The sequence below is a fragment of the Trachypithecus francoisi genome, unplaced genomic scaffold (assembly GCF_009764315.1).
Source record: "Trachypithecus francoisi isolate TF-2019V2 unplaced genomic scaffold, Tfra_2.0 Lachesis_group0, whole genome shotgun sequence".
Lineage (NCBI taxonomy): Eukaryota > Metazoa > Chordata > Mammalia > Primates > Cercopithecidae > Trachypithecus > Trachypithecus francoisi.
The window spans coordinates 65,281,356-65,296,612 of NW_022681453.1; the positions used below are offsets into that span (position 1 = coordinate 65,281,356).

The 15,257-nt window shown below is 51.2% G+C and overlaps 1 protein-coding gene across 1 annotated transcript in view; it reads left to right on the forward strand.

Moving 5' to 3' along the window:
* The window catches only part of MYLK (myosin light chain kinase), a 189,347-nt gene that overhangs the window by 104,320 nt on the left and 69,770 nt on the right, over positions 1-15,257 (forward strand). The window contains 1 exon segment of the mRNA XM_033211001.1: positions 5,334-5,450. Within this exon segment, the coding sequence (XP_033066892.1) occupies positions 5,334-5,450 (117 nt within the window).

Sequence of the window (15,257 nt, forward strand, 5' to 3'; positions counted from 1 at the left end):
AGACTCAGGGAAACTGAGGTTAAGTCAGCTGGGGACAGCTGCTCTCGGGCTTGCATGGGGTTTAAACCCAGAGTCATCAACAGCCACTTACAAACAAGTCACTTAACTAAGTGTTGTAAGGCAGACCCCAGGCCTGGTCTCAGAAACCCTTCTGAGCCATTAGCCACTGTCTTCTTGCGCCCTGAGTGCCTGCAGTATGTTTTCCCTGCTGGGGCCTGAGTGGTAAACACCCTAGAGATCCTGGCCACTCCAGCCTCCCTTCCCATGGAAACCGTCCCAGAGGGAACAATTCACATCCAGAGCAGCAGCAGAAGAAATGATCCAAGGAAGGCTACACACGGAGAGGAGAGAGACCAGGAGAGGTGGGAAGGGATTCCAGAGAGAGCCCCAAATCAAACTGTAAGACATCTTCTAAATATTTTAAAATTGTGTTTAAAGAATAGCTGACATCTGTCGAATACTACATGCTAGACACTATCTTAGGCCTCTTACACTTTTCACCCATTTAATCCTCCCAACTATGACTGTACTGTCCACCTAACAGGGAAGTTATGTACCTTGCCCAGTGCAAGGTGCTGGGGGTAACGGAGCTGGGATTTGAACTCAGTTCAAACTGTTTGAACTCAGGTGGCTGAGTTCCCATGCCTAGACCACTGTGCTATATGACCTCTTAGTTAATTCCTATTATTTTGTCAGGACACTGGTGGCAGCTGAGAATTTGTCTATCAACAGAAAACACTAATGACTACTTACTCCTCGATTTTGTTAACAGTTGTCCAAAGGTGGAAACACTGATGGTGCCCCCAGCCTTGCCAGGTTTCTGGTATTTTCCCTGCAGTGGTGGAAGCAGACCTTGAAATGGGCCCATCTTGCTTCAATACAGGAGAGTGCGTTGTCTCAAAAAATCAGCCCCACCCTCTGTCCCTTCACTCACCAAGACTTCAAGAGCCCGATGTTTTGTTAAGGAGAAAGCTTATCTTAAGGCTTTGTCTATGGGTCACCACTTGAGCAGGTCCCTCCGCAGGGAGTAGGGCATTCTGAGAGGTGGAGTGGGTCTTTTCTCAATAGATCTGGAAAGAGAAGACACACTCATAGTGATAAAACTGTTAGAGCCAAGTGCTGACAAGTGCTATGAGTATGTCGGGAGGAGCTGCTGAAGTGGGAAGAGAGGGAGCTGAGTGCTGGACTTTGATCTAAGCCCTGAAGGCAGGCCAGAGGGGAGGGCTTTGGGGGGAGGGGGGAGGGGTCCCACAGCAGCAGAGGCATCCTGCTAACAGCTTGTTCTGGGCTGGAGAGGATGACATGGCCCCAGTTTCATCCTATATCCCGCCAAGGAATTCCAGTCTAAAGGCAGTAGGGAGTCATGCGAGATTTTGAAATGAGGAGCACTGTACACGAAGCTCAGTTTAGGGGTTTTGGTGGACTCTGTGCCCAAAAGACAAATATATAGCCTACTGAAGTGGTCGGGAGGAAGACGGTGAAGCCTAGACTAGCATAGTAGCCACAACTACAGACAGGGAGTGACCAGTTCAAGAAGGAAGGATAGAAGTAATGGCACCTGTTGCCTGGCTTGGAAGGGCAGAATGGGGGTGGGGGTAGGTGAAGAAGATGAAGGAATGGAAGACCACTAAGTGTGGGTGTCTGAGTGGCTGGGGTCTCAGTGGTGGTGTCAGTGGGAATAAGGAAGCCGGTGGCTGGAGGAGGTTTATAGGGGAAGGTGAAGGAATGGCTCCACTGGCCTCCCGTCCTGCGTCCTTCACGCTCAGCTCAGCACCTGCCCTGCTCCTGGCTTCCTGACTTGGAGCCCTTTTTGCTCCGCTGCACTGATCCCCATCCTGTCAGCTCTGCTACAGACAAGATTCACTTCCTCCAGGATGCCTTCCTGTTGTCACCCACCTTTGGCCACAAGAGACTCTTGCACTGTCCCCTCCCCATCAACCTGTGTATCTGCTTGCACTGACTGCTAGTGGACATGCTGTTTTTAGGTTTCCGGGGACTTCTCTGATGTCTGTAGCTTAGATAGGGCTTATAGCCTACAGACCCCCCCAAACAGGATTACATCACCCCATTTAGTTCACCCCCTTTCATGCTGAGGAGAGCAGAAGAGGTCTGATGGCGTGGGGTGGAGTTGACCCCTAGTTGATTTGTGGCAGGACACAGACACGTGGAGGTATCCTTCCTCTTCCTGCACCCCTAGAGCTGTAGGGCTGATGGGGTTCACAGTTACCACCAGCTGGGCCTGCCCTCTGCCCCCAAGTCTTTCCCCAGCCCTTCTGGGACATGCCTGTGCTGAGGGGTGGGAGGCCGATGGCCCCCTGAGCTGAGGGGAGCTCTGTGGTGGCCTGAGAAGGGCTTTATCTTTATGCTTTGTTTCCTGTCTCCGGGCCAGGCTCCTCCTCCTGGCGAAACACTTGTCCCAGTCTAACAATGAGGATTCATTTTTGTTGCTGTTGTGAATAGGTAATTCATTTGTAATTGCCTTCAGGGTAGAATTTTGCAAAGGCTTTTTAAAAACCCATGTAAGTTCATCCTATGAAAAACTGATTTATGCAGTATCTACTATGAGCAAGGCATTATTCTAGCCCCCTTGTTGTGCGCATAATCTACTTGAAGAACTCTGAATTTTCTTTTTTCAGAAACCATATATTATCTTTTTCAGTAGTAAGTTCTATTTGACTGTTTGTGATCTTTTCTTACATAGATCCTACCAGATCACCTGCTACAGAAACACCCCTTCAGCCTTCTCAGAATGACAAATATGTTTTACTGTGACTGCATTCCAGGCTCGGGAAAAACACTGGTGATAGACAGGGTCACTCCCCTCCGAGAGCTGCTGTGGGAGACAGGCATGCAAGTCGGCAATGGCCTTGTGAGCCGTGCTTTGACACGGATGAGCTCAGAGTTGGGAGCACAGAAGAGGTCCACCTAGGCCTGGGTGATTAGGGGGAACAAGGAGGACACCATGCCTGCAGGGGTGACCTGGAGATGAGTGGTACTGTCTGGGCTTGCCAGGTGGGCTGGGTAGGCTGACTGAGGCAGTCCTATAGCAGAACCTCCAGGAAGCTCCCTCCCTCCATCCACATCCCGTTGCTCCCCTCTGCCCTCAACTCAGAAAAGGAGAGAGCTGGGAGAGCTTCAGACCCAGGAGCACTTACTCCACAACAGCCATGAGGGGCCCTCCCAGGCAGAGCTCTGCAGTAGTGCTGACCTTTCCCATCCCCCTCATCTCCCTCTCAAAATTCCCCACCAGGCTGAGGCTTCTCAAAAAAAGCCTCTGGGAAACAGCTTTTCTTCTGGAGGTCAAGAATGAACTGTCCCACAGGAAATACCAGATTCTTCATCTGGGGTAGCCAAGCCTGCAAGGCTACCAGGGGGTCCTCCCCAAGCCCATGCACATGGCCAGGGGTCCAGGCTCTGGGCAGGTTGGAAAAGCTGCCTGCCCCATGCCTTGACCTGGGAGAGGAGGCGGGGGCCAGGTCCACATGCCCCCTACTCTCTGTGTACTGTCTTTACAGCTTGTATCATTTTGACTTAGGGCTCAAGGCAGCTGAGGGACTGAAACCGAAAGAAAATCAAGGATTTGAACAGGATGTTCGTTGGGGGTGGGATATCTGTACCCAAAGCCTTAGCCCCACCCTGACTTAAGGGAAAATTTCCAGAGAGATTGGTCTCTGCTAAGCCTCTGAGCCCCTCTAGTTGGGGCTAGAGGTCATCTTGGCATCCTCCTGCCCACCCAGATGAATGGAAAGTTCTCTCTCCAGGACATAGTTATCCTCATTCCCCACTCCTGTGCCTCATAATTCTTACTCCTATGACAGACTTCCTAAAATTCCAGCCTAAATCCTCTCCATTACAGTTTACAAATTCTGTCTCCTAACCACAAAGGGAAGAAAACAGAATGAAGCCTTCCCGAGGGTTGGGGTCTATATGAGGGTGTAAGAGGTTGGGAGTGGGGTGCAGATCAGCCCTCTTGCCCCAGGTAGTTTATAGCATGAAGGTTTCTCTGTTAAAACATTGCCCAGGTGGCAAGGAGTACAGTGGAATATCACACCCTCACTTCCTCCTCCAGCCTTAGTGAGGCTTTCTGAGCAGAACTGATGTCATCTTTCCTCTTTCTAATCTCCTTGTATTTGCTGGTCAAGTCTGTGCATTTGTAGAATGGGGGCAGGGACAGTAGTTGGTGTCCACCCAGAATGCACCCAGCTCTTCCTTCCCAATGCCAGCAGCTTGTGGGACATGAGATGGCAGCTCCAGGCGGCAGAGTGTACGTGGCTCTGGCTCTGTCCTCCTGTGTGACGGCTGCTGCCCTGACAACAGGGGCAGCTTTGAGCAGGATGCCGTGCTATTGACTTGCTTGTGCATCTGAAAGCGAGAACTAGGAACTGCCGCCCTTCTGCCTGGCCCAGCAAGCCTCTTTCCACACCCTGGGGAACCTCCTCAAGGGGGCACACAGAGGAGAAGTAACCAGCCCTGGGATGAGAGAGCTGGCAGCGGCCAGGACCAGACCCCAGATTTCTGTGTGTGCCTAGCTGACACCTCCTTCCCCAAACCAGGCCAGAAGATGGTGCTGGGAGTGAAGGCAGGCCCAGGGGAGAGTCCATGGAGAAGGAAGGCCGTCCCCACTTCTCTCTGGGGCAACCAGAAGACCCAACTCTGAAGGGAGGCAGCCCCAGAGGGCCCCTCTGCAGGCCCAGCGCCCTTCATTGGCCGTGGTTCTCCAGCTTAGACACCCTTCCTAAAAAGTCAGCTCCTGGGGCCCTGGCTGTAGTCACCACCTCCCAACAAATCTTCCCACAGGCCAGTGCCCCTCCTGGACAAGTGCTCCTAGCCTCCTCCACCCACTTCTTTACTCATAGCTCCCTTTTCCAGAATGCAGTCACAGCATCACTGTTGTAAACAGAGTGGGACCCCCTCACCTGTCACTGTTCCTAACAGGTCTGTAAGCCTGTGTCGGACTCCTTTTCTCTCTTGGTGACGTCCAGGGGGCAGGGCCTGTGTGCATCTCCTTCTGTTGTATTGGATGGTCTCCAAAGGCAGAGGCTATTTCTTTCCCTTCTTTTGCAGCTTTCTATTATGTTCCCACAAGAGGACTCTTTGGAGTAGGGGAGGAGGTATCAGGAAGGAACGGATTTAGGGATCAGTTATTTTGGACATGGGTTATAAGCAGAAAGTGCCCTGGCTTTGGTGAGGAGTAGGGGATTGGTTCCCACAAGGCCTCTGGCTTCTGGGCTCCCAGAGGCTGCCCGTGTGATTGACACTCACCTGCTGTGCTCCAGATGCCAGGGCAGGTACTACGACCACACCTGGTTCACTCAACAATTCTTCCTCCCCAGGCTCACTCTGCTCCGTCTCCATCGAGAAGGCACTGCCTGAGGACAGAGGCTTGTACAAGTGTGTAGCCAAGAATGATGCCGGCCAGGCTGAGTGCTCCTGCCAAGTCACCGTGGACGGTAGGTCATGCCCACCCATCACCACCACCCATACACGGGGTTCCATTTCTCAGCCCCTCCCTTCCCTACCATACCTTGCCTGTGAGACAAAACTGCCCCCAACACTACCCTCCCTGCCTGAAGGCATTCATTTTGGATGTCAACCTATCGTTTGCCAAGAGAAAAAGAGACAGGAAGGAAAGTGGCAGCTCTACTTGATCACCTACATGGCCTCTTTCTTCACCCCTCCCCTGGCCATCCTGTCCCCCTCCCAGTCCTGACCCCCACACCCAGAACCTTCTGAGCTGGGAAGCTGGGGCACTGGGCAGTAGAAAAGACACACCCACAGGAAAATGACTACAGAGTATTTTACCAAAGCCACACAACAAACAAGTGTCCGAGCTGGCAGGACGGACCCAGCAGGGTCAGCCGTGAGGAGGAGGGAGCAGAGCGGGGCCCATGTGGGAGACTTCCTAGAGGAGGTGAGTTGGGGCTGAGTCTCTGGATGGAAAGGATAGGCAGCCTCTGCCAAAACAAAACAGTAATAATAATAATAATAATAATAAAATACTGCAGAGGGAGGTGGGAGGACACGTCGGGGAGACAGCAGGCCTGCCAGGTCTTAGTGGAGTTTCTGTGTTAGGAAGAGGCAGTGCCAAGCTGCAAGGAACTGGGCTTTGTCCTAGGGAAATGCCAGAAGTGCATTCGTGACTCTTTTTTTCTCTCCTTCCTGAGGAGTGTAGAATTGGAGCCTGAGAAGTAGGACGAACCTCGCGATGATTTAGATGAGGAAATGCAATGGAGGGGGAGGGTGTTCCCTGGCACATTTAGGGCAGAGCCGAGCCGGGACCAGAACCCCATCCCAAGACCCACAACCCGGTGTCATTTCTTTGTATTTGGCACTTACCTGGAAATGTCTCAAAAAGTAGTTTTGGGGACATAGTTTCTTGCCCTTGAAATGTCTGGTTAATAACCATCAGAGACACATCAAAAACTAGTGTCCGAATAAGGCATCTTGAAGCCCAGCTTGCTTATTCTTCTCCCTTCTGGGTGTGATCAGTTAAGTTCTGAAGTCCTAGTGTGTCTCACTGCCATTCCACACCATGTAGAGCCCATGTCCTCATTCTGGACTTTACAATCGGTTTCCTGATCACAAAGCTGAGCTCTATGGAACATGATGAATAGGAGAGAGGTGAAAAAGAACGTCTTTTTTGTAAAAACACAATGGCAGCACGAATTAATTGTTAGTAGCCGAAAGGTAAGCTGAACTCATCTAATATTGTGTACTTTTCCTTGGAGATTGTGCGTATATGTGCTAGAGGGGCTCTGAGTCTAAGGAAGCAGACTTGATGGGTCCAAGTTTATGGTCAATTCAGAGGGGGCATGGGACACATGTTTTGAAGTTCTGCACAGGGGATGCTGTGGCTGATGACTCCTGTGTGGGAGTCTGTCCTCACCCAGGCTGTCACCCACTCGGATCACAGTCCTGCTTCTTTCTGTACAGGTGCTGTATTAGTAAAGTATAGCGTTTCTGGAAACTTGATCCTTGAAAGCCCACTTCTAATACCCCTCTGCTCATCTGGGACTCAGCTAGTGAAGGAAGTTCCTGAGCTAGTGAAGGAGGTTATCGGCTTTTGAAACCTCTTTAGGTCCTATTTGCATGGCTACCTGAAGGCAGGAGAGCAATTCATTCTCCTTATCGATAAAATGTCAGCACCTTTTCCAGATCTGTTTTCAAGATGAAATTTCCTTTTCCCCTACTGAATACACTTGGGGATTCTTTTTTTTTTTTTTTTAAGGTTTGGGAATTCATTCTGCAACTTAAAGGGCTTTGTTTGCCCAGAGTCTGCTGGCAGATTCCCTTGTCCGCTCTGCTAATCTTGATGACCATCATGATTTATCCCTAATTCCTTCAAATGCAGAGTTTGGCCTCCAGCTGCAAATTGGGAGCTAGGTCTTGGAAGAAGAGCTAGAAAAGTGAAAAGAGGGAGCCCAGCTGAGATAACAGGACCGACTCTCAGTCCATTGGGTTTGGTTTTGTTGACAGAAAGGATAAGGCCAGCCTCTTCCCCCTGCTGTTCTTTCCCTGTTGCTATACTTGCAGATACATTAGTGTCCTGTATGCCAGGTGGGCGTTGGCCCACATTTAGCTTTATTTTTCCATCAAGAGCCTCTCTAGAAAAGTGGTAAAGGACTGTGGTCGCCTTGACGGCTCCCCTGTCGCCTTTCTATCGTCTGGTGCTCCACCCCACTGGCTAGGCTAGGTCTCCTGCCCTCATTCTGTCCCCTCATCCCCTCAGCTCTCCCTGTTCCCCAAGTCATCATACTTGACTTGGGGATCCCAATGGGTTTGTGCATCCCCTGAAATTACAGGCAAAATGTTGCATTATGTGGGTTGGAGCATGTTTCTGAAGAGAGGGGTCCGTAGTTTTTAGTCGAATTCTTAAAAGGAGTCATGAATCAGAATACATTGAAGAACTACTTGCCCTAAGGAGCAACAGTGACTGAATTTTCAAGCCCAGCCATTGTGTGGGCTCTTCCAGTGTGTCTCCAGCTGCAGCTGCCCACCCGACCTCTGCAGAGAACTAGGCCTTCATCCCTCTTATGGGGCAATGAGGTCCATCTCCACTAGGCGATGGGACTACAGCTGGTGCTGACTTCAGACTGGCTTCCTCAGCCACGCAGCAGGGCTGGCCTGGCCCCTGAAAGTCGCTATCACTCACTCATCCTGTGCCAAACACCATCGAGACCATACATCTGAGGCCAACATATCTTTCAAAATCTCATAAAATGAGGCAAATGGGGCTCATTGGCCAATCCACATTACCCACACTACTGATACCCTCATATCTTTTTTTTTTTTTTTTTTTTTTTTTTTTTTTTTGAGGCGGAGTCTCGCTCTGTCTCCCGGACTGGAGTGCAGTGGCCGGATCTCAGCTCACTGCAAGCTCCGCCTCCCGGGTTTACGCCATTCTCCTGCCTCAGCCTCCCGAGTAGCTGGGACTACAGGCGCCCGCCACCTCGCCCAGCTAGTTTTTTTGTATTTTTAGTAGAGACGGGGTTTCACCGTGTTAGCCAGGATGGTCTCGATCTCCTGACCTCGTGATCCGCCCGTCTCGGCCTCCCAAAGTGCTGGGATTACAGGCTTGAGCCACCGCGCCCGGCCCCTCATATCTTAAAGATAAGGGATGTCACCTTTATAACACAGCACAGCTGGCTATTTTAATCATGTGTTTGGATCTTTTTCCTAAGAAAAGGGGTGTTTATGTACTTTCTTGATTATAGTCATATCACCCTTCCTTCTGAACTCAGCAGAAGACAAGGGTTAACTTGTGCCACATAGAAGGGAGCTAAAACCTAGAGTAAATGTGGACTTGCCCGAAAACTCATCCGGGAGGAGAACAAGCTGACCTTCAATGCCTGCCCTGGCCAGAGACTCTTGTGCACTTTGCATTTTCAGTCTATGCAACAGTTGAGCAGGGTGTCTCTCTCAGTGAGCAAACCAAGGCTTACCAAGGGTCAGCTGCCTTCCGGGCCCCACAGACAGTAGGCGTAGATCCAGTGTTGGGGCTCCACCCTGCACGGTGAATTACAACATGAAATATCCTGGCAGGACTCGGTGTCTGGCTCAGAAACCTGCCCCTTTCCACAGCCTGGTGCAGCCTCCCTGGACAGTGAATTACCACGGCAGGGCCCACTCCCAGAGTGATCCAGACCTTCCTGAGTAACAGCCCTCCCTGCGGGGAGGTCCTTCTGCACATGGGACTCAGAAACCCCTTTACTCTCATTCCAACCTAGATGAGCAGTGAGGAAACTAAATCCTTCCTAGGCCAGAATCCCATGAGAGGAGCCAAAAAGCACGTTAGCCCCTCACTGGCTCATCTAGTCATTCTCAACTCAGGCCTCCTGTCCTCAGCCACCCTGGCTAGGGCACCCAGCTTTTGGTACCAGTGAGACCAGGGCTTTGTGACTACAGAGGGTCATGCATGATTGTGATAGGGAGGGACACTCCAGTGGGTACTCATGCCATCACTCAGTCATTCAACAAATATCTGAGTGCCCACTCTGTGCCAGGCACTGCCGTAGGAGCTGGTTTTAAAACAGTAAATGAAGTAGGAGAAGTTCCAGCTCTTGGGACTTTTCTAGTGGGAGAGAGGCAGTAATGCAGGTGAACAGCTGTGTCATATCCTCAGGTAATGTCACCAGCTATGGAGAAAGCAAAGCAAGGTAATGGGGAAGGGAGTACCATTTTTGGAGGGGGTGGTCCCTGAGGCCCCTCTGAGGAAGGAACATTTGAACAGAGACTGAAGGAAGCCAGGGAAGGAAGAGGGACAAGGTGACAACGAGAGCATAGCCCTGAGCTGAGGACACTGTGCTTGAGGCATTTCAGGATGAGGCAGGAGGCCAGGGTGGTGGAGCCATGAGCAAGGGGCAGGATGGCGGGAAGTGAGGTTGAGGAGGACCATGGACCAGATCCAGGCAGTGTTGGCTATGACCAAAAAAAATGAGATTTTATTCTAAGTGTGATGGGCCAACACTGGACATTTATGAAGGATCACTCATGTCCATGTGATGACCAGACCTAGGATGAGTCAGAGGGAAAGCAGGGAGCACAATCGGGGGTTGCCACAACAGGGGCGGGAAGTGATCAGATTCATAACCTCTTTGGCTGTAGAGCTGATAGGAACTGCTGATGAGCTGGGTATGGAGAGAGAGAGAGAGAGAAGTCAAAGATGAGTCTTAGTTTTCATGGGGGGAGTGAAGATCAATGGTGGGGTGGGGGGAGGGCACGATCAAGAGTTTAGTGCATGTGAAGTTTAAGATGCCCATTTGACCTCTTAAGCAGTCCTGTCATATAGGCAGGTGTTTAGATGAACCTGAAGTTGAGGGGGAGGTCAAGGTTGGAGGCAGGATATGGGGAGCCATCCACACACAGAGGCCATTCACTGCCCTGGGGTTGAATGAGGTCCCTGGAGAGTACAGAGGTGAAGATAAGAAGAGGGAGAGAGAGAGAGGCAGGGGCAGGACAGGGGCCTGCGAAGAAGACTAAGAAGGAAGTACTCCAGTGATATGGGAAGAAACCCAGGAGATGGGGGTGTCCTAGAAACCAAATGATAAGAACTCAAAAAGGAAGGAATGATCAAGATTAATGTTCCAGGCCGGGTGTGGTGGCTCACGCCTATAATACCAACATTTTGAGAGGCAGGTGAATTGCTTGAGCCAGGAGTTCAATACCAGCCTGGGCTACATGGTGAAACCCTGTCTCTACAAAAAATACAAAAGTTGGCTGGATGCTGTGGGGCATGCCTGTAGTCCCAGCTACTCAGGAGGCTGAGCCAGGAGGAAGCTTGAGCATGGGAGGTCGAGGCTACAGTAAGCCAACATTGAACCACTGCACTCCAGCCTGGGGGACAGAGGGAGACCCTGTCTGAACAAAAAGAGAAAGGAAGGAAGAAGGAAGGAAGGAAGGGAGGGAGGGAGGGAAGGAAAGAAGGAAGGAAGGAAGGGAGGGAGGGAGGGAGGGAGGGAAGGAAGGAAGGAAGGAAGGAAGGAAGGAAGGAAGGAAGGAAGGTGCTATTGCGTTTGGCAACATTGAGGTCATTGGTGACCTTGCAGGAGGGCTTCAGGGGAGCGATAGTAACAACAGCCTCATCCCAGGCATACAGAGACTGAGTCACCTGTTCAAGGTCACCCTAAGTAGCGGAGTGGGAAGTTAAATCCAAGCCTCGTTTCCTAACCACTGTGGTCCACTGTTACCTTGGCCCCTGGGCACTTCTGATTATTGCTTAGCTGATTTTGACCCACCCCTCCTTTGCTGACCTCGGCCCTGCCATATTACTAAGTCTGCTGCCACCCCCACATTTATTCTTTTTTTTTTGAGACAGAGTTTTGCTCTTTTTGCCCAGGCTGGAGTGCAGTAGTGCAATCTCGGCTCACTGCAACCTCCATCTCCTGGATTCAAGCCATTCTGCTGCCTCAGCCTCCCAAGTAGCTGAGATGACAGGCATCCGCCACCATGCCCTGCTAATTTTTGTATTTTTAGTAGAGAAGGGGTTTTATCATGTTGGCCAGGCTGATCTCGAACTCCTGACCTCAGGTGATCCACCCGCCTCAGCTTCCCAAAGTGCTGGGATTACAGGCATAAGCTACCGCGCCTGGCCCACATTTATTCTTTAAATCATCACAGACAACTAACAGGTATTATGTGGAACTAAATATAATTGCTGTTTTTGTAGGTCAAAAACACTTCAATACTGGTGAATGGTATAGTTCAACCTGATCTGATGGTATAGATCAACACAAAGCACTTAGCACCATGCATACATGGAGTCAGTACCCAGTAAATGTCAGCCATCACCTTCTGACTTGGTCACACCTCCCTCACTCTTCTATTGAGGTGATGTTATTTCCATTTTCCTTGTGAGGAAGCTCAGACTCAGAAAAATTCAGGAACTTGCCCAGGGAATCACAGCTCCTAAGCAGCAGAGCCAGAAAGAAGCGCAAGTATCCTGATCTCTCTTCCTTAATATGCTAGCACACTGCTTGCACTCAGTCAGGGAGAGAGGCCAGCAAGGAGGGATGAGCCAACCCAGGGAGAAGCTGAAGCCCAGCCCCTCTGCCCTGCCCCACTGGGGGCCCCTAGAAGCTGGACCCCTCCAAGAAGCTTCCCAAGACGTCATGCCCCCTGCATGGGGTCAGAGTTCAGGGAACCAACCTCTTGAGGGAAACAAACAAAAAAAAATGCTGCCCAGAGAGCTTGAGTCCAGAGCCCAGGAGTGGAAGGGGTGAGGCATTGTCCATAGAAGGACACGTTTTCCTCTCCATGTAGAGGCCCCCCGCTTCCCCACACCTCCATCTTCCTTCCCCATACTTCTTTGGGGACACAAGCAAAGGACTTCAGCCTTAGGGGCCTAGATCTAGCAATGGAGTTTAATTTCATCACAAAATGATTAAAATAGAAAATACAAGCTGCTCTTAAACTTATATTACTATTATTTTTATCCCCTGGGCAGTCATGTGAGCACAAAGCTGGTTTTGATTAGGCACATGGCCCTTCCAGCCCACTCCTTGCTGCAGTTCGCATGGAGGTCTGCTGGCTCTGCATCCCTGGCAGGGCCCCGTGGTGCATGCACAGCCCCACCATGCTGACACTTTAGGTGGAGTGCGGTCACCTCCTGAGGCTCCGAGTCTGGGGTGTGCCTAGTTTGAAAGGGGGACTTGAGCCCCTTTCCTCATGGCCAGATGGAAAGATAAAGTGCTGCAGGAACTTCTGAAAATAAGACTCAAAGCACATTACAGGGTAGTGTACTGACACGTCCAGTGAAACCCCAGCACCCTAGAGCCGAGGACGGAGGCAGAGGCAGATGGGGCAGGGCAGGGAGGGCTTTCTGAGGGTGGAAAATTTTAAAGCTGACTCAGAAGGAGGTAAGGGAATCTGGCTATCAAGGGGAACTAATTCATAGGTAAGTGATCATTTTCTTTTTTTTTTTTTTCACTTTTTGGAGACAGGGTCTCACTCTATTATCCATACTGGAGTGCAGTGGCATGATCACTGCAGCCTCAAGCTCTGTGGGCTCAGGTGATCCTCCTACCTCAGCCTCCCAAGCAGCTGGGACGACAAGCACATGCCACAGTGCCCGGCTAATTTTTGTAATTTTTATAGAGATGGGGTTTCATCATGTTGCCCAGGCTGGTCTTGAACTTCTGGGTCCAAGTGATCCGCCTGCCTTGGCCTCCGAAAGTCTTGGGACTACAGGCGTGAGCTACCGCACCCAGCTGATAACGATCATTTCCTGCTTTCCAAAACACTGTTGCATGTGTTCTCTCCTTTGGGCTTTGGAACACCATGAGGTAGAGAAAATAAGTGATTCCCTTGTACAGACGTGGAAACAGAGACATGGGACAGTTTAAATTATTTCTCCAAGTTCCCAAGATTGCTGATGACAAAGCCAAAGCTAGAGCTGTTCTCTCTTGGTCTCTACTGTGGTGATGCTTGGAAGTAAAGCCCAACACAACCGCATGAGGACAGAAGGAGTCTCAGTCCCTGCTGCCCTTCTTTCAGGAACCCAGGAAAACTGGGCCTCTTATCCTTTGCTTTCTTGTGCCTCAGCTTACTCATCAGTTAAAAAAGCAAACCCGATCCTTCTTCTCCCTCCTCTATGCTGCAAGACTCACCAGGAGAATGAGTGCTGAAGCCAAGGAGTGCAGAACTGCATACATACTCTGCCCTGTACTCCTCTTCCTTAAGAAGGGCCAGGTGCGGTTGCTCATGCCAGTAATCCCAGCACTTTGAGAGGCCGGGGCAGGCAGATCACCTGAGGCCAGGAGTTCAGACCAGCCTGGCCAACATGGTGAAACCCCATCTCTACTGAAAATACGAAAAATTAGCCAGGCGTGCTAGTGTACGCCTGTAATCCCAGCTACTCAGGAGGCTGAGGCACGAGAATCACTTGAACCTGGAAGGCAGAGGTTGCAGTGAGCCAAGATCATGCCACTGCACTCCAGCCTGAGCGACAGAGTGAGATTCCATTTCAAAAAAAAGGGGCCAAAAAACAAAACAATTACTGGGTACACCTTTCTTTACATTGTCATCGGCGACAGTTAGAAATGCTGGTCTTCAAGGAAGGGAAGAAGGGAGAGCCCCAGACAAGGGAAGCTTAGACTGACTCCATGCCCCTGGTTTATGGCACCCTCATCCCCAGATATCAAGGGGAAGCACTGCCAGGTTTTTCTGCTTCTTGGAATAGTCCTGGAGCCACTCCCTGTGTACTCCCTGTGCTTGAGGAGAGACGAGGAGTTTTCTGTTGGCCAAGTATCAGTCATCCATGGAGCTTCTGGGTCATACCACGCCCAGACCCCAACCCAGACCAATGAAACCAGGACCTGTGAGGTGAGATACCCTGGCACAGGGGCTTCTGACATACAGCTGAGGCTGAGATCCACCGAGGCTGACAAATAACTATGTCCAGAGGATTTTTCTGTAGCTGAGAATGACCGTGATCCTTGGGGAAAATGTCCAGTGTAAGAAAATGAAATCATCCCTGCCCTACGGCTTTCTGCTTCTCTGTGTCCCCATGGAATTGGCGTGCTGGGTTACAGGCAGCCTTCTGAGGAGCTTGAGAGTGTCCACTCCAGATAGCAGGGACCCCGATGTGCCATCTGGGGCTCTTTTGCCCGTATGGGAGATGGCGGGAGTTTGGCTTGCAGTGGGGAGTGGAGGCGAGGAAGGGTTTTGGTGTCAAGGGCTACTTGAAAGGGTTGCTTTGGCTGTCTGATCCCCCCCACCACACCCTGTCATGTACTGCTAAGAAGTCCTACTTAAAGCCCCTAATGGTACATGCAGGGCTTTCTGCTGTCGTTGGTGGGGGATTGCCCCCACAGCCCCTGGAGGCCTGTCTGCTTCTGAGCTGCCATGAGCCTGCGACACCTGCACACAGCCTCCTCCCTGGATTGCCCGAAACAGAGAGGAGGCAGGCACTAGGCTGGGAAGGAAGCCTGTGGGGTGGTGATGAGCGGAGGGACTCATGCGGGCAGATCTATGTTCTGGGGAAGGCGAGGGGCCTAAATGCCTCCCAGAAGGAGAAATGCATCCAGAGGCAGCTCAGAGTCCATTTGCTGGGAGGAAGATGTCCCCAGCCCCCAGTTCTGCTCCCTGCGCCCACCCCTCAGAGCCCCAGGAGCCCAGTCTAGGCAAGATCAGCCCTGACTGCTAGTCCTGGAGGCGGACGTGAGAGGGCTCTTCCTCCCCAGCCAAGCCTCAGGAATGTGGTGAAGCCTCCGCTGGAAAGTCCCCCCACCCACCCCCTGCCCCCACTGAGCTTCCTCTCC